Genomic DNA, 18,667 nt, shown 5'->3' on the forward strand with positions numbered 1-18,667 from the left:
TAATAGAAAACTGCATAGAAATTATGATTAAATACAAACTCATAAAAATATTATTAGTTGTGCACTTGCTAGATTTGTAACATATGGACAATTCGATTTTGAAATTATAAATGAATCTTGTATTACATAATATTCAAAATCATAATAATTAAAAAATGGAGAAAAGTTAATTTATCAGATTAATAGTAAAAAGAATTTTATTTTTTATAAAAAAAACTTTGGAAATTCTTCTTCATTTTCCCGTTTATTTATAAGCAAAAACTGCGTGAGACGGTCTCACGAGTCGTATTTTGTGAGGCGGATATTTTATTTGGGTTATTCATAAAAAAATATTACTTTTTATGCTAAAATGATTGTATTGTGAATATCGGTAATGTTAGATCTGTCATAAGATACCTACTCTTGTTTATATTATCAAATTTTTAGAGACAGGATAGGATTATATGCACCGAAAACACCTGATCCAATCTCCTCGTTCCCTCGCTTTTTTTCCCTCCATTCGTCAACAGGAAAACAAAAGAGGGAAAATCAAAATTCATCGGATAATAAAAAAAAGGAGAGTTGAGAAAATCATTTTTCTGTAAAAATATTAATTATTAATATTACGAACAAAAAAAAATATTATATATAGATACACGTACATACATATATATAGCCCTAAATACTTGTAATCCCAAAACCTCTACTTTCGATCGTTCCGACGATTTGGTTTCTAATCGCGAGTCATCACGGAGGAAGATTTTATCAGAAGAAATTTGAGAAGAATTATTAAGAAAATCTGGGATATTTTTCCCTGAAATTTTCGGTGATCAATTTTAAAAAATATATGGGGCATCATCGGCCGACGACGAGGAGTAAGAATAAGAGGAGCAGGCCGGACGAAACTGCTGAGGCGACAACTGAAAGCTTTAGGTAAAGATGATTCACTTTTGATAAAGAAACGTATCTTGCTGACTATTTATTTATTTTGTTCGTCATCGTTTCTGTTAACGTCGAATGCGTTCGTAAATTGTTGCTGCAATATATGCTAGCGTTATGCTGGAAAAACTGCGAGAATTTTTAGCGAAGGTTTGATTTATGTGATCTGAAATTTAGCGCAGTATAATTTATATTTTCACATTGGTATTGAAGAGGCTGCATTTAACTCAGGCACTGTAATTTCCTGCCTGATTTAAACTTTTGTGTGAAATCTATCGATGAGGAATGAAAAAAATGAGAACTTTAGTCTGACCAGTGCAAGAAACAGAATTTGACGTTTGTGTTATACCGAGGAAGAGATTTGAGGCGCGTTGAAGCTGAAAAGAAGATTTGTCGACTAGTAGCATTTTGCATCTCAAGAATTCAGTTTGTTGCAAATCTTTATATTGAGTGTGAACTGTTTTATATTTGTGTAGGAAAATTATTTTAACTAAAACAGTGACAGAGGATGATGTGCGTCAGTTATATAATGTATGGAGGCCTGTTTGTCAAGGGTGTCGTGTGAACTCCAAGGATAACCCTAATTGTTTCTGTGGATTGATTCCACCTCCCAATGGAAGTCGGAAATCTGGGTTGTGGCAGAAGACATCGGAAATAGTAAATTCTCTTGGTCCTGACCCATCCAAAGACCTTCGTTCATCATCCAGTACCCCTGCAGGCCTCACAAATCTTGGTGCCACTTGCTATGCTAACAGCATACTTCAATGCCTGTTCATGAATAAATCTTTCAGGGAAGGTGTTTTCTCTGTCGAACCACAAATTCTGGAAGGAGAGCCTGTGTTAAATAACCTTGTTCGGCTTTTTGCGAAGCTCCATTCTAGTAAGATGGCTTTTGTGGATTCAGCACCATTTATCCAGACTTTAGAACTGGATAATAGCATTCAACAGGATAGCCATGAGTTTCTCACCTTGCTTTTTTCTTTGCTCGAGAGATGCCTGAGCCAGTCCAAGGTTTCCAAAGCTAGAACCATTGTACAAGACCTTTTCCGGGGCGGCGTTTCTCATGTGACCAGGTTAGATGTATTATCCTGTTTTTTTGTTTTATTTTATTTTTCGTACTTTAACATACACAATGCCAAGATCTTTCTTCTTGATATTGGCATATACAGGTTCATAGAAGTGGCTCATAAACAGAAGATTTATATAGCGCGAAGCTGAAAAAAAAGAAAGGTTGGCATCAGTTGAGTATGCCTAGAAAGGATTTTTGTTGTTTTTGCTTTAGAATTTCTGACCTAAGCTTTAGCAGTTACAAAGGAAATGGAGTGCGAGCATAGTTATTAAAAGCCTACACCTGGCTGTGCCTAGGTGACTAGCGCAGCCAAGCTCATCCATTGTGCCTGGGTAATATACCCAGGCGCAACACTTGAAACAATCGTGCTTAATGCGTGCGCCTCTGCCCAAATGCTAGGTATTCGAGAGGCGCAGAAGCGTGCACTTTTTTAGGTAAATAAAATTAACTTAAACCTAACCAATTTTGAAGCCCAATTAGCAAAATTTATGGTTATTTAATGATATAAAAAACCTAAAGTCACTCATTTATGCAAGAATTTTTTATGAGAGTTTAGAAGCCCTTTTATTGTAGTCTCCCGCTGTTGTCACTCATTTTATTGAATACGATTATCTACAATGTTTCAGATACTTACATTATCACCATTATAGATTAAATGATGTTTTTTAGTTAAATAAAAAAAGAAAAAAAACTAAAACAAAAAAACAAGAAGATATATTTGAAGAGAGATACAAGTCACTGTGACACAAATATGTTTTTCAGCACAAGGTAAGTCCTTGTCATTCAATGATCTAATTTCTCCTACGATCATGATTTACCATTGTTTTGGAAGATGATGATGTTGATATAGTTGAGAAGGATGAAGATGAATTTGATAATTTAGATATTTGAAGTATTTTTTCATAATATGCTATGAATTTATGACTTACTAATGAATTTTAGATAATTTTTTTTTTTGTTATGATTTTCGTTATATTATCTATTTATGAATTTTTTTAATATTGTTTGTGAAAAATATTTAATTTATGTAATATTATAGTATAAGTCACTTTATACATATTGAATTTTAAAATTTATGCCAAATGCGCTTTACTTCGATAAAGCTTGCGTCTCGCCTTTCGCCTCCGGCTCCAAGATATCCTAGCGCTTAGTGCGTTTTGCGCCCTAAGTAACTATGAGTGCGAGAGAGAAACATCTTGTTAACACAAGGATATGATATGTACTCGCATTTGATGTGCTGTTGGAACTAATAATTTTGCCAAAGCCTGAGACCAGATTGTTGTCACACTCTGAAGTCCTTTACGACTACACGTTTCTTAACTCACCAGTCACCTACCTTGTCTGAATAATGGCCATCATTAAAAGTATCTACTCATCACGTAATAAACTTGTAGGCTAATAGTACTTTCAGTCCTCAAAGTAACCCCTCTACCACATTTTATTCTTCTTATTGCGCTCTTTAGTTTGCTGACTATACTTTGCCTACACACACCAATAAACTAATGCTTGCAAATTTTAAGAAGAGGGACGGAGGAATCTGCATAGAGACTTTTTGCCATTTGACTTCGAGGCGTGATGAGCTGCGATGAATTGAACATAACCTCACGGCTTTGACAAGGAGTTTGTTCGGTGAGATTGATTGGTATTGCCAATCCATTTCGGACAGGGGCAATAATGCAGTGTCCCTCATGTCAGGATTTCCATATATTTTGTAGTATTCTTATTTTTTTTTTTTATTTTTGTTAATAATTGCATAAGATGCAAACTTCTTACATCAAATGTTCTCTGGAATAGTTTGCTTATGCATCAATTATCTTCTATTTTTTTCCATAATTGTACCATTTCAGATAGTTATTATTTTATTTATTAAAGTCTTGGTAAAATTTCTATTTTATTGTAATTAACCGTGTAGTTTGCAGTGGAGTATTGGCTTGTCCATGTGTTGTTTTTTTTTGTTTTTGGTTTTCCAATAGTTGCATTTGTTTGTAGTGAAATGACCAAGCCCTTCTTTCTTTTTCGCTCTTGTCAAATTTAGGTGCTCGAAATGTGGGAATGAGTCTGAAGCTTCATCAAAAATTGAAGATTTTTATGGACTGGAGTTAAATGTTAAAGGTTTGAAGAGTTTAGATGAGAGCTTGGACGATTACTTCAGCATAGAAGAGCTTCATGGGGACAATCAATTTTACTGTGATGCATGTGCTACTCGAGCTGATGCTACCCGCAGCATCAAGTTGCGTTCGCTGCCTGCTGTTCTAAATTTTCAGCTCAAGCGTTGTGTATTCCTTCCAAATGTAATAGATATTGCTCACTTATGCTGTTCCTTTTCAATAAACTTTCAGTCATGTTGGTCACTGTTCTCTGAAACTGTGCTCGTTTTTTGTTGAATTTAATTGGGGACGTCAAACCTTAATCTGGCTTCTGCTTATGTTCAACAAGAGTTGTCTCATAACACAAACCTTATATTTACTTTAAGGCTCGTTCTTGTCTTCATATTTAGGGTGATAAGGACTCATATGGCACTTGATGGTTAAGTTTCTGTTGCTAATGAAACACATGTTCTGAATTATTTGATCTTCTTTATTTATGAATCATTTCTATTTTTTCTTTGCAGACAACTGCAAAGAAAAAGATCACCTCTCTGTTTCATTTTCCTGGAGAACTTAACATGGCCCAAAGGCTGTCAGACTGTTCGGAATTGAATTTGGTATATGATTTGTCAGCTGTCTTGATACACAAGGGTTCTGCTGTCAATAGTGGCCACTATACAGCTCATGTTAAAGATGATAACACTGATGAATGGTGGGAATTTGATGATGAAATGGTTTCAAACTTAGGTCAAGAACCATTTGGGCCCACTTCTTCAATTTCTACTGTTAACATTGGACAAAATGAGCCAGTTGACTACTCATCTTCTGTGAAAGAAAAGGACACTCTTCTAGATGATAGTAATATGAATGTCAATCAGCCGCACTCTTTAGAATCAAATGGTATTCATCATTCAAAAACATTCTCATCTGTTGATGCATACATGCTAATGTATGCTCTCAAGGCTTCTAAGGGTAACAGTCAAAGAACTGCTGCACAGTCTCTCGAACACAAAATAGAGAGTGATAGTTCTCTAGTTTCACAAGAAACTGATGGTTCTCTTCCGTTCCATATTTTAGAGGACATCGAGCTGTCGAATGCAGCATATCTTGATTCTTGTGAACAATACAAGTCAAAGAAGGAATTCATGTTAAATCACATTATGGTACGGCGGCAAGAGGTGCGTTTAGTTCTTTCTAAGGCTCCAGTTCAACCACTTGAAACACCTTACTTCTGGATTTCCTCCGACTGGCTTCGTCATTGGACTGACAGTGCGATGCCTTCGTAAGTTGTTATCTCCTTGTCCTGATATTTTGTTTGGAAGCACGCCTTTTCATTAAAGTTTCCATCCTTTCAGTTGGATGAAAAAGCTGAGTGCTAGTTTAATTTTTATGCCAACACCCTTTGAATCATTTAACTTCACTTATGTTGCTAATGGTGTCAAAAGGGAAGGAAACTGAAATAGCTCTGTAGCTACAGCCTATTTAATTTTTGGGTATTTTGTGATTTATAGAATGGGGTTCTTTCCTTTCAAACTCTTAGCTTCTGCAATATAATTTTCATTCGTAAGTATAGGTAACACTTACGGTGTCACTTCCAGGGACTTCGTTATGACTTTTTAATTGGAGAGGATAAATATTGATCCCGAAGTTTAATGTTTGCAGGATTATTGACAACACCTCTATTCTATGCTTGCATGGAAAGTTGCCACTATCAAGTATCAGCTGTGCGAAGCGATTGTCAGCTGAAGCTTGGACCAATTTATATTCTCAGGTATCATCGTGTGGCCCCCTCTTCATGATCAACTGTGCGATGCAATTTTAAATGCCAGATAATTCACTTGGAATATTTATCTGAAGCAAATGTAACTCTTGTCAGTAAATCTAATTTGTTGCTCTTGCATCAGCTCCTTTCTATGAGTCCAGCATTCTTTTGTAGTCTTTAAAATTCCATCTAGTGTATCCATTGCTATAATATTCTCTAAAGCTTTTGAATTTTTGTTCTGTTCCTTCACTGACAAATTTAATACTTTTGGCACTTGTAGCGAACAGGGTTTATCTACTTGTATAAACCAATTTGAGAGTGTTGTCACTTTCCTAATAAGACAATGAAAAATACATGAATCTTGTGATGCCAATTAGTTATAATCAGTTAGGTTACTTTGCATTTTGTTCTCCAATTTTTTTAGCTTTCATGAGGTCAAATAATGTAGGGTAAGAAATGCATATTGTCTTTTATTTTGAGATTTTGTGTGGATAATTGCATAAACATTGGGATTCATTTGGTCCCTTCAGTCACTTTCCTTCTAAACACTTGCAAGAGCAAGAAATCATGAGTGACGTGTATGTATAATTTTAGGACCTAAAACATGAATTCAGATCAGGACTATGTAGATTCTGATTCACATGCACACACTTCAATCCTCGCCTCTTTGGGGAGACAATATCACAAGTTATGTTGAAAATTGGAGTCATGCCGGGGCAATGTTGGGTGTTTGATTTGCATGACAGTTACAAGAGTAGTGTTGAAAAGTTGTGGTTTTACCTCATTTTTATGCAGTCAATTTGCTGATTTATATTTATGGAAAATGTAGAAGCTTGAACGTTGATAAGATTATTTTGAATAAAATGTTGTGAATTTATGTATTATTTCTCGATGATTATCTTGCAAAAATGAAATTCTCACAATTCTGGAAGTTTCAAATGATTTTGACACGTCGTCGTATTCAAGATTGCAAAATATGTTTTTACCACTGCTTCAAAGTTCTATGACTAGGTAACTAGTTATTTGTATGATTATGTGTGTTGCATATGAATTATAGAATTGTTAAAGATTGCATCATCTTTCAGGTTTAGTATTTTTTCTTCTTGTGCATGTCTCTCTTCCTAAACATAGTTCTCTGATTGTTGTGACAAGTATGGTGGGGGTCCAACATTGACCAAGGATGACTACTGCACTGACTGTATTTTCGAGATGGGGCGCAATATGGCACGCGCAAATGTCTACAGGGATCAGAGATTATTAATGAAAGAGCTTGCAGAGGCAGCGCTTTCTGGGGAGCATTTAGATGGCAAGTTATATTATATCTCCAAGTCATGGTATGTCCTATATATAGACAAGGGTTAACTTGGCCGTCCACTCAGTATGTCATCCTATATCTGTTCTTTTGTTTTTTGTTACTATTATAAGGGTATATCTGTGGGTTTGGGCTACTTGTCTGCCTGAATTGTGACTCAGATTTTGATTATTTACATGTTTTTTAAGTACCTGCACGTATTATTTTCCGAATTGTGTTTAAGGAACTGTTAAAGTGTAAGAATCGAAAGTACATTGATATTGGTTAGTGAACAAAAAAATGCCAAACTAGAGAAACACATATAGAACTCAACTCTTCCCTAAAAAGAGAAGAAACATATCTAACTTTATTGCATCTTTATAAACAACTGTGAAGTTTATAATTTTAGACTACCTACCTGATTCTGATTATTATTTTGACATAGGAAACATGAAATATTACTATTTTAGGACATGCCATATTCCATGTCTGTTTCCTGATTTATGTTGGATGAAATAATCTAGGATCCTGTCACAATAATAAGGGAGATGACTTAAATGAGAGAAAAACGAAATAAAATGATTTTACAGTTAAGCCACAAGTTTTCTTAAATAAGAACCATAGTTGGTTGCAAGAGCCCATCACTTTTTTTGCATGCTAAGCCAATAGTAATTGAAATCATATTGTGCAAGGGAGGATATATTGGTCTTCGCTGATATGCTGAAGTCTAAGGAACTTTTCCTAACTTAGTTGTTTGCTCCATTTTGAAAGCATCCTCTAGACGTTCCTTTCTTTATTGCCAGTGTGTTTTGCAATTCGACATGAGCTGATAACATTAGCTGATTTTTTGGTAATGAATCTTGGCCTCTGTTTTTTATTTGCAGTTTCCTTTTTGTGGTTGTACTTTTCAGGTTGCAGCAATGGCTACGAAGGAAAAACATAGACTTGCCTTGTGATGCAGATTCTGGACCAACAGCTTCGATTAGGTGTCCCCATGGTGAACTTATGCCTGAAATAGCTGCTGGTGCTAAACGCATACTGGTGCCCGAGAGTCTCTGGATGTTTTTTCAAGAGACTGCTATGGAAGTGAAGCCTGATGATTCTGTGGGTCGTTCTACTTTCTCTTCTGAATCTGAACCATGTGCCACATGTGGCATTGAATTAACAGAAGCAGCGTATTCGGAAGACAGTTTAAGGTCACCCAAAGTATTTTTTATGTTGGAAGGTGTGAATGTGTTTATTTAGCTTACTTGTTGCTGATGCTGCAGAGAGTTCAAGTTGAAGCAGAGGCTGAATCATGAAAAGTTATGCATGAATAAAAACATTGCACTATGTCCGCAAATAAAATACTATTTAGTTCCCTCATATTGGCTTTCAAAATGGAGAAGCTATGTCAATGCTGGTGGGAAGAATGCTTCTTCTGCAGAACTTGATGCACTCAACAGTGTTGTTGATATGCTGCTATGTGAAAAGGTTATCCATGACTCCGTATTGATTATTTTTGTAAAAAACGGTACCCGACCAGGTTAACGGAACTTCATTATGTTTCTTTTTCTTTTTGCACATTTCTCTATTATAATTAAAGAGATTTTATAAGCCTCGAGTGAAGAACCTTTGGGATTATTTAAGTTGGTCAACCCTCTTGTGATTATCTTCAATAATTTCCTTATGCATGCATCTATTGATACTTAAAAAATATGTTCCTAGTAGTTTTGCAGTTGTGAGTTAAACTAGAGATGGGCAAATCGATTCTTGACCTATTTCTTTCTATCTGATCATTGGTAGTATGCGTACTGACTTCTGTCTCTTACTCTTTTCTTTATGTGAATCAGCACAGTAAGCTTCTCGGAAGACCACCTGAACTCCTCTGGAAGAGGGACCTTATTTTCCAAAAACCATCTGTTGTAAGTCTAAGCTGCAGTTACTTGTCTAAGTTGCCAACACCTTCAATAGTCTAGTGCTACATTTCCTATTTTTGATCTTCTATTTTAGACAGATGGAATGACAATCATTGCGGAGGATGATTGGAGATTATTCTGTGAAGATTGGGATGGTACGGAGTCGAAAGGTATTTCGGCCAAAATCGAGATTGACAGTGATGTGAGGGATGATAATATTGGGACTTGCATCGATATGTCAATTCCGGAGGAGCATTTACGTATAAATGATGGAATACATAATGGATCATCTCGAAGGCTTCTTGTTAAGACTTCTCCACAGGTGAAATTAAAATCCCATCCTTCATTTGTATGCTTAACATGAAAGAGAGAAATTATTTAGCTTGTGGGCCCCCTCCTTAATATCCAGCCTCATCCCTCAAGTTTCCTAACTGATGATGTACATAATAGATGCAATATTTGTCATATTTTACCCTTAGTTTCCCAATAAAGCCAATTACATATGTGTACTGCATATAACAAAGCCAATGCCACATATCGGGCTGCCATAATTTGTGCATATATGTGTTTGAATGTTCATTTGTGGGATATGTGGAGAAGTAAAACAAAACTCATTATGTTGTTCTTTCTATGTATTCCTTATTTTTCCTGTCAAAGTGTTGGTAATTTAATTAATGTATGCGACTATGCGTTAAAAATAGTATGTTCGCTTAGAAGGTTTGAAATGAGCCCTCCGCGACATATATATTCAACTCAGCTGTAGAGTATTTCATTTTATCAAGCATCTTTCTTTTTATGTAGGTTTGCGAGGAGTGCATTGGCGAGAGGGAATGTTCTGAATTGATGAGAAAACTTCATTATTCCAATGAAGATATATGTGTGTGTTTAATTAGTGGCAAGGAACCTCCAAAATCAATCTTAGAAGCATCAGGGAGCATTTCAGAACCTAGTCGCCGAACTTCCAAGCGCTCAAGGAAGTCAACATATGGAAACTCTGTAAATTTGAATGTTTCCGGAACCACATCGGTTTACCAGCTGAAGATGATGATCTGGGAAACTTTTGGGGTACGATGTTTATAAACTTTTGTTGTTCTTTCTGAAGTTAGATTTTTTCCCCTCAAATTTGGTAGATGCAATGGTGTACCAATGCTTCAGTAGCTAGAATTGTTTGAATTAAAGATGCATCTGTCATAATGGTTAAGTTTCCCTATCCGTAGTTGTGAGATGCGAGGTGAACAAGTTGGTATGGAAGGATGTGAGCGAAATACATATCATCGAAATTGAATTTTCATGTAGGTGAAAGGTTTTTGAAGTTTTAGTGCTTGGTCTGACAAATATTGATAATTCAAGGTAGTAAAAAAAGTTGGGAAGTAACAAAATAATTCATTTTCCTGGGTGGTGGGAATAAATCTGTGAGGAACTAGTGCTGATGACAGAGGTGGAAACATAATGTTTGGTCTATTGATCAAAAAGGAAACTGAAATTGGCCACATATTATGCATTTTACACACTTCTGGAAGAATTATAGAAGATAAGTTTCTGCAATCTACATTACTTGAGCTCACTGTATGATGTATGAGCTTTGTAGTTATAGTTTTACTGTGTTTTGAGGTTTAGTAAACAGAGTTGAAGGAGAAATGGCTTGATCTGGTTTCAATAATATGAAAGATTAGCCAGCCTATGGAGATGGTTTGCAATGGCCATATTAGGGAAAAGTGCGTTGGAGTACAAGAAGCAAGGTCTTCGTGAAACAGCTTGTTTTTTGTTAACGAATTCACAGTTGTCTGTATTCGTGATAGTTGTGGTGAGTTGTAATTAAGTAGAAGATGTTGACAGGAAGATCATGTGGAACCCAGTGGAAGAGATCACGATGAACTAACTATTTTCTAGGTCGAAAAGTTGAGAGTTGCTAGATGATAATGTCATTAAAGCTTCAAGATAGCTGAAGTGAACCTTAAAGTGCAAGGTCTGAATAGTCGTTTGGATTATTGGAGAAGTTTGGCTGATTTAAAGAAGAAGCTGTTTTACATATCACTTCAAACATGTCGAGAGGCTCATGAGATAAATTGGATCAAATTTTGTTTTGCTAGTGCATTTGAATCTTAATTATTATGATGAATTCATATAACTAAGCTGACAAAACTTGTACCTCTTGTCAGCTTTAATATTTTCCTGGTTGCAATTAAGTCCCTAGATTTTATAGGCAGGTGGTGAAATAAGATTTGGTTTAGGAATTTCAGAGAAGTTATGTTTTGCATTTCCTTTTATTGGTTTGCTAAACCCCTTAACACTGATCTCACTTTCTATTATTTTGTTGGCGTTGAAAAAACATGAAAGAGCGGGTGGTGATCTCAATTCTCTAAATTTTTATGATGTTATGTATCTTTAAGTCATGTATGTGAATTTATATTTCAACAGAATCTGAAATAATTGATGGTGAAAGGTCCATTTGTATTTGTTTATACCACAATTATATTCTAATATACAATTTTTTTTTCACTGCAGGTTGTTAAGGAAAACCAAATACTCCACAAAGGTTCCAGGGTAATCGACGGGGAAACAGCTTCTCTTGCTGACATGAATATTTTTCCTGGAGACATTCTATGGGTGACTGATTCAAAGATTCATGAGAATCGGGATATTGCCGGTAAGATGTTTAAATTGGTGAAATGATCCGTATTATAATTTTTTTGAGAGTTAGAAGTTTAAGTTACTTGCAACACTTTTCAGACACCTCAGCACAGCCATATTTTACTCAACTCAGTGTCGTCACTATCTTAGTATATTGCATTGGTTCGCTGCATTTTTCAAGGCATGCCGTTGTTTCATGTGCAAGTTTCCTTCAGATGTTAACTCTCTAAGTGTTCATTTTTTCCAAACTTAAGTTGGATGAGATTGCATTTAAATTAATTTCTTTAAAAGAATAAAGGCTCAATAAATGAGTTGAAACAAATATTATACTTTGACCATCGTGTAATTAGACTTTTGAATTGCCTGCAACTTAATGCTTATCTAGCGAATCATATTATATGGGTTTAATATATGCTACATTGGAAAAAACACTCTTCTTGTAGCATACACAGCGATATATGGGTTATACACAGTTGTGTATGTTATACTTGGCGTTTCTTCTGATTTAGTACGGGTTATATCCTATACTTGTCATCCATCTGTGAAGCATTCCAAATTGATTTTTTAAATTATTTTTGCATCCACTTGAAAAAAATTCCAGTCCATAATTTTTAAGATCTGATTTTGGAGTGCCACTTCATTCTATCAACTCATGTTTCTTCACCTAGTTAAATGCATCCAATTGTCTGATTACTTCTTCTATTTCTTCTGGTTTATCTATTTTCAGGATGATCATTCTTTCCATTGACCATGGATTTACTCTTTTATTTTTTTCTTTATTTTTACCTTTAATCAAAAGGTATAAATAATTGATTGTTACAGCACTAGAATGTTAAATGATGTTGGGCGAAAGTGAATTGAATGATTCTATGTTTTAGACTTTAGGTTCCTTCTTCAGTTTCCTTTGGACTGTCAAAGATTGGACCAGTTGGCTCAATTAATGAATTGTCCTGTTCCTTTTAAAAAATTAAGTTTCGTGCTTTTGATGACCTAGTTTTCTTATATTCAGATGAGGTTTCCAACACAAATTTGGAGGTGCACGTTGCAGAAGAAGGTTTTCGTGGTACACTTCTCACATCAGCTATTTCATCTCAAGCTGTCTCCGAAGCATACTTGAACTATTGAACCTTCCTTTGGATTGTGAGGGGCATTATCATGAAAGTTTTTCTATCATTTCAGGTTGGATCCTGCAATTTTTATTTGCATTTTCTATCTCTTCTTTTTTCATGTACTTGTCATCAAAATGTTACTTATTGTCTATTGAGTAGCTCTCTTAATAAAATGGAAGAAAAAACCGTTATTCTTGACTCACTAAACAATATAGCACGGTAGTATTACAATCTTTTGCCACTTTGTTATTGCATGATTAATTCTGTTTTAGTGTTCCCTTAGCCAAATCCTGATTTTAAGTTGACATGCTCTAGGAAATGTGGAATTTACTGCTTTAAGCTATTTCATATGAATCGACTGTGGCATTCTCTTCAGTTGATGTCTGAATGTGAGCCATCAAGATCAATAGACATTATGTTGATATTACTTCATTCTTGATTTCTTGCACAACAGCATGTCATCCGAGATATCAAATACTATACATCATTTCTTACAATTTTACAAACTTTTGAATGTGTCGGTAGAATAGTCAAATGGGCATAGTCAGCAAATGAGTTGCCAAATTTGATACAATAATTGAGGGGAATAAAAACGTGGGATACTGCGGAAATTTCGTGGAAAATTTGAATACGCGTTTTTACCGCGTATTCACACGGTCAGGGGGCTCTATAAATAGAGCTCCCCCCTTCATTCTGAAATCATCCCTTCTTCGAGTTTTCTCTCATCTTATAAGCATTTGAGTGCTTAGTTCTATAATATTTGTGAGCTGTTTTGTTCTTCTGTATTAAGAGAGTGTGTTCTCTTTGGAAACACAGTGAGTGAGTTATACACCACAAAATATTATAGTGGAATTCTTTTCATCTTGCCCGTGGTTTTTACCCTAATAATTTTTAGGGGTTTTCCACGTAAATCTCGGTGTCCATTTTATTCTTTATTTTTGGGTTTTATTATCTCAAATTCCGCACGTGGGACCAACAAGTGGTATCAGAGTCTTGGTTTAAAATTTCTTAAAATTCTGAATATGCTCTGTGGTTGCAGCCTAGATTGATCTTCCACATCAGAAAAGATTTTTTGAGATTTTTTATTTAAGCCGGGATTATTTTGTTTGGTCTACTAAAATTGTTGTAGACATAATGACGGGAAGGTACGAGATAGCAAAGTTCAATGGAAGCAATTTTATGTTGTGGAAAACAAAGATACAAGCAGTTTTAAGAAAGGAAAATTGCTTGGCGGCTATTGGAGATAGACCGGTGGAGATTACAGATGATGGAAAGTGGAACGAGATGAATGATAATGTTGTTGCCAATTTACACTTGGCTATAGCTGATGAAGTTTTGTCAAGTATCTCTGAGATAAAAATAGCCAAAGTTATCTGGGATACTCTGACAAAGATGTACGAGATCAAGTCGCTACACAACATGATTTTCCTAAAGAGAAGGCTTTATACTCTTCGGATGGCGGAATCCTCATCGATGACCGACCATATCAATACACTAAATACTCTATTTGCCCAACTCACTTCCATGGGGCATAAAATAGGGGAAAATGAACGTGCGGAGCTTCTACTTCAAAGTCTACCAGATTCATACGATCAACTTATCATCAACATTACCAACAATATTCTGATGGGCTTTCTAAGATTCGACGATGTCTTAACTGCGGTTCTCGGAGAAGAAAGCCGGCGCAAGAATAAGGAAGATAGGTTGGTAACATCGAAGCAAGCAGAGGCTTTACCGATGATAAGAGGAAGATTTATGGACCGTGACTCCAGTGGGAGTCAAAGACGAGGTAGATCAAATTCAAGAAGTAAGAAGAAAAATATTTACTGCTTTAAATGTGGCGGTAAAGGGCACTTCAAGAGAGAGTGTACGAGTATCGATAAAAGTTCTCAAGGAAATGTGGCCAGTACTTTAGGCAGTGGTGAAATATTATTCAGCGAAGCGGCAACAGTTGCAGAAGGCAGACACAAATTTTGTGACACATGGATAATGGATTCAGGTGCGACGTGGCACATGACGTCTCGGAGAGAATGGTTTGATCATTATGAACCAGTCTCAGGAGGATTTGTATTCATGGGAAATGATCATGCCTTGGAAATCGTTGGGGTCGGTATTGTCAAAATTAAAATGTTTGATGGCACCATTCGCACCATACAGGAGGTACGACATGTGAAAGGACTGACGAAGAATCTTTTGTCCTTGGGGCAATTGGATGATATCGGGTGCAAAACTCGGCTCGAGAACGGGATCATGAAAATTGTGAAGGCGCGCTTGTGGTTATGAAGGCGGAAAAGGTTGCTGCAAATCTGTATGTATTTTTGGGAGAAACACACAAAAAGGCAGAACTAGCTGTTGCATCAATTGGTTCAGGAGAAGAATTAACAGTGTTGTGGCATAGAAAGCTCGGGCATATGTCAGAACGGGGGTTGAAAATTCTCTTAGAACGGAAGCTGCTGCCGGGACTTACAAAAGTGTCACTATCCTTTTGTGAGCACTGTGTTACCAGTAAACAACACAGATTAAAGTTTGGCACTTCTACTGCCAGGAGCAAAAGCATATTGGAGCTGATTCATTCAGATGTTTGGCAAGCACCAGTTGTATCCCTAGGAGGAGCGAGATACTTTGTCTCGTTTATTGATGATTTCTCTAGGAGATGTTGGGTGTATCCAATCAAGAAGAAATCAGATGTTTTTCAGATCTTCAAAGATTTCAAAGCGCGGGTTGAACTTGATTATGAAAGAAAATCAAGTGTCTGAGGACTGACAATGGAGGAGAATATACCAGTGACGAGTTTGATGCATATTGTCAACATGAGGGCATCAAGAGACAATTCACGACGGCTTACACACCTCAACAGAATGGAGTGGCGGAGCGGATGAACAGAACCTTGTTACACAAAACAAGAGCTATGTTGAGGACTGCAGGTCTAGAAAAGTCATTTTGGGCAGAAGCAGTCAAAACCGCTTGTTATATTATCAATCGTTCTCCTTCTGTGGCGATAGATCTGAAGACTTTGATGGAGATGTGGACCGGAAAGCCGACAGATTATTCTCATTTGCATACATTTGGAAGTCCGGTGTACGTTCTGTACAATGAGCAAGAAAGATCAAAGTTGGATTCGAAATCCAGAAAATGTATCTTCTTGGGTTATGCTGATGGAGTAAAGGAGTTTCGCTTGTGGGATCCTACTGTTCACAAGCTTGTCATCAGCAGGGATGTTATCTTCGAAGAAGATAAAGTAAAGGGAGACAAAGGCACATCAAATTCAGAAACTACTATTTTTCAGGTGGAAAATAAGACGGACGAAGGTCAAGTTTCTTGTGAAGCAGTACCAGAGCACGAAGAACAAGAACATGTTGAGTCTGAGGTTTCCAATGTGAGGCAGTCAACTCGAGACAGAAGACCACCAGGTTGGCTTTCAGATTATGTCACTGAAAGCAATATTGCATATTGTCTATTATCAGAGGATGGTGAGCCATCGAGTTTCCACGAGGCTACTCAAAGCTCGGATGTATCTCTGTGGATGATAGCAATGCAAGAAGAGTTGGAGGCATTAGACAGGAATAAAACTTGGGATCTTGTTACACTACCACGAGGAAGGAAAGCCATTGGAAACAGATGGGTCTATAAGATCAAGCGTGATGGCAATAACCAAATGGAGCGGTATCGTGCTAGATTGGTGGTAAAAGGGTATGCTCTGAAAGAAGGCGCAAGTGAAATTGTACTCCAATGTGTTTAGTCCTGGAATGAAAGGCTGAATTCCTTGCGATGTGCAAGGCATTCTGACTGTCACAAAACAAAGGAACATTCTCTTGTTTGTGCCCGATCTCCTCCAATAATCTTTTAATCCATATTGCCTCCTTGCAACCTTGAGTAGCTGCCATGTATTCTGCCTCTGTTGTAGATAACGTCAAACCTGTCTGCAGTTTTGAAACAATGTTGTAGATAACGCCACAATTGTCTGCAGTTTTAAAAGCGTGGATATGCAGAAGATCCATACGAAAGAAAACATAGCTGATTTTCTGACCAAGTCAGTGAACACTGATAAGTTTGAGTGGTGTAGATTCTCAAGTGGTCTAGCGGAAACATAAGCAGCAGGGAATGACAAAATTGAAATGATGTTTGGAGATGTGTTTGTTTCTCAATCAAATCTCCAAGTGGGAGAAATGTCGGTAGAATAGTCAAATGGGCATAGTCAGCAAATGAGTTGCCAAATTTGATACAATAATTGAGGGGAATAAATGCGTGGGATACTGCGGAAATTTCGTGGAAAGTTTGAATACGCGTTTTTAACGCGTATTCACACGGTCAGGGGGCTCTATAAATAGAGCTCTTCCCTTCATTCTGAAATCATCCCTTCTTCGAGTTTTCTCTCATCTTATAAGCATTTGAGTGCTTAGTTCTATAATATTTGTGAGCTATTTTGTTCTCCTGTATTAAGAGAGTGTGTGTTCTCTTTGGAAACACAGTGAGTGAGTTGTACACCACAAAATATTATAGTGGAATTTTTTTCATCTTGCCCGTGGTTTTTACCCTAATAATTTTTAGGGGTTTTCCACGTAAATCTCGGTGTCCATTTTATTCTTTATTTTCGGGTTTTATTATCTCAAATTTCGCACGTGGGACTAACAGAATGCTCTCTAAATTATAAAATAAAAAGTGTAGTTTGTGCTTATTTTCTTCTAAAATAAAATTGGCTTCTTAAATTATTGTTGTACGCTTTGTTGTATTTGGTTTTGAGAAGTTGATTACCGTACCTCTGTGCTTCATTAAAGCGTTTGTTTTGATTAGCCATATTGTTTTGGGAATAATTTTAGCATAAGAGCTATCTTTTTCCCTTCATAATTTGCTTCGAAAGTTGGCACAGCATCCATTTCTCTGTAAATTAAGAATATATTGTTTGGTTGGACTGCCTTGTATGCTATTGGACTGGAGATTTTATGTTTCAATGTACTGGACAATCTCGAGCCTCGTCATTTCTGGAAACCTTGTCATCTGAATTATAATTGTTCTTCCAATAAAAACGAGCAAATTCTCAATTATAGCATAATCGCCAAGTTCATAAATCAGATTCAAATGTGATAATGCCTACGATGGCCTTAGCTGCTGTTAACATGGGGATGCAATCCTCTGTAACTTCAAATTGTTGAAAAAACCAGTAGTTTAAGGAGCATGAGCACAATGTTAAATATTCGAGGTTCTTAAAGTACTGTAGCTTATTGTTTGATTCGTCAATCAAGGTTTGACTGGAAAGATCGAGGATTATGAAGCTTTATATTTCATGTCAGAAAAATGGCGAAGTTTAAACATAGTAACCATGAATCTGTTGTTGTGCATGTTATGTCTATTTACTTTATGTTGCTACCATAGTTATCCACCTGTACGACTTTCTTATTTCATGTTTGGTTTTCAAGATTTGTTCAGCTGCCATTTTGACTGAAGAAACAGCAATCAAAGCCCTGTGTACGCAAAGTGCAAGATTAATCTATGCGTTTGGATGTAGGTTTCCTCGTGTAATATTGTTTTGATGTCTTTGCCCCTTGTATGTTCATCCTTCCCCCACTTTCTTGGCTGCCTTTTCTAGCCTGTAAAACAGAGGGGTTTGTTTTAGGTCCCATTGATGACGGGGAAATTTTGTATATTTAACAATTATCAAGGGCCTAAAATTGAAGAAAATGATCCGTTGGGAAGTTGAATTTGATGTTAAATTCGTGTGTTAGTAGAGTCGATAAATTGTAATAGATTATGAGTATTGAACGAAATTGAGTGTTACACAAGAACCGCTCCATTTCATATCTACTTTTCAAAACGGTTTTCAAATTTGTATTTATTTTATCATCCCTAATATTAAGGGAATCTACGGATCATTCGGGTCGTGACATAAAAATAAAAGCCCTCTTGC

At 36.4% G+C, this 18,667-nt stretch overlaps 1 protein-coding gene across 4 annotated transcripts; it reads left to right on the forward strand.

Annotated features, from left to right (window-relative positions):
• The first annotated feature begins 645 nt into the window (after window positions 1-645).
• Window positions 646-18,519, forward strand: LOC142531507 (ubiquitin carboxyl-terminal hydrolase 26). 4 transcript variants are annotated; one of them, XM_075637657.1, is made up of 14 exons: window positions 646-912; window positions 1,395-1,991; window positions 4,023-4,278; window positions 4,599-5,356; window positions 5,737-5,845; window positions 6,968-7,170; window positions 8,039-8,323; window positions 8,396-8,600; window positions 8,960-9,031; window positions 9,120-9,347; window positions 9,827-10,090; window positions 11,531-11,672; window positions 12,666-12,835; window positions 18,180-18,519. In XM_075637657.1, exons 1-13 carry the CDS (start codon window positions 827-829, stop codon window positions 12,779-12,781), a joined length of 3,321 nt encoding a protein of 1,106 aa, XP_075493772.1. In that variant the 5' UTR covers window positions 646-826; the 3' UTR covers window positions 12,782-12,835; window positions 18,180-18,519. The 4 variants fall into 4 exon arrangements, with proteins under 4 accessions (XP_075493772.1, XP_075493774.1, XP_075493775.1 ...); XM_075637659.1 differs by having other exon boundaries at window positions 18,190-18,519; XM_075637660.1 differs by having other exon boundaries at window positions 6,989-7,170.
• Window positions 18,520-18,667: the final 148 nt, after the last annotated feature.

The sequence above is a fragment of the Primulina tabacum genome, chromosome 17 (assembly GCF_025594145.1).
Source record: "Primulina tabacum isolate GXHZ01 chromosome 17, ASM2559414v2, whole genome shotgun sequence".
Taxonomy (NCBI): domain Eukaryota; kingdom Viridiplantae; phylum Streptophyta; class Magnoliopsida; order Lamiales; family Gesneriaceae; genus Primulina; species Primulina tabacum.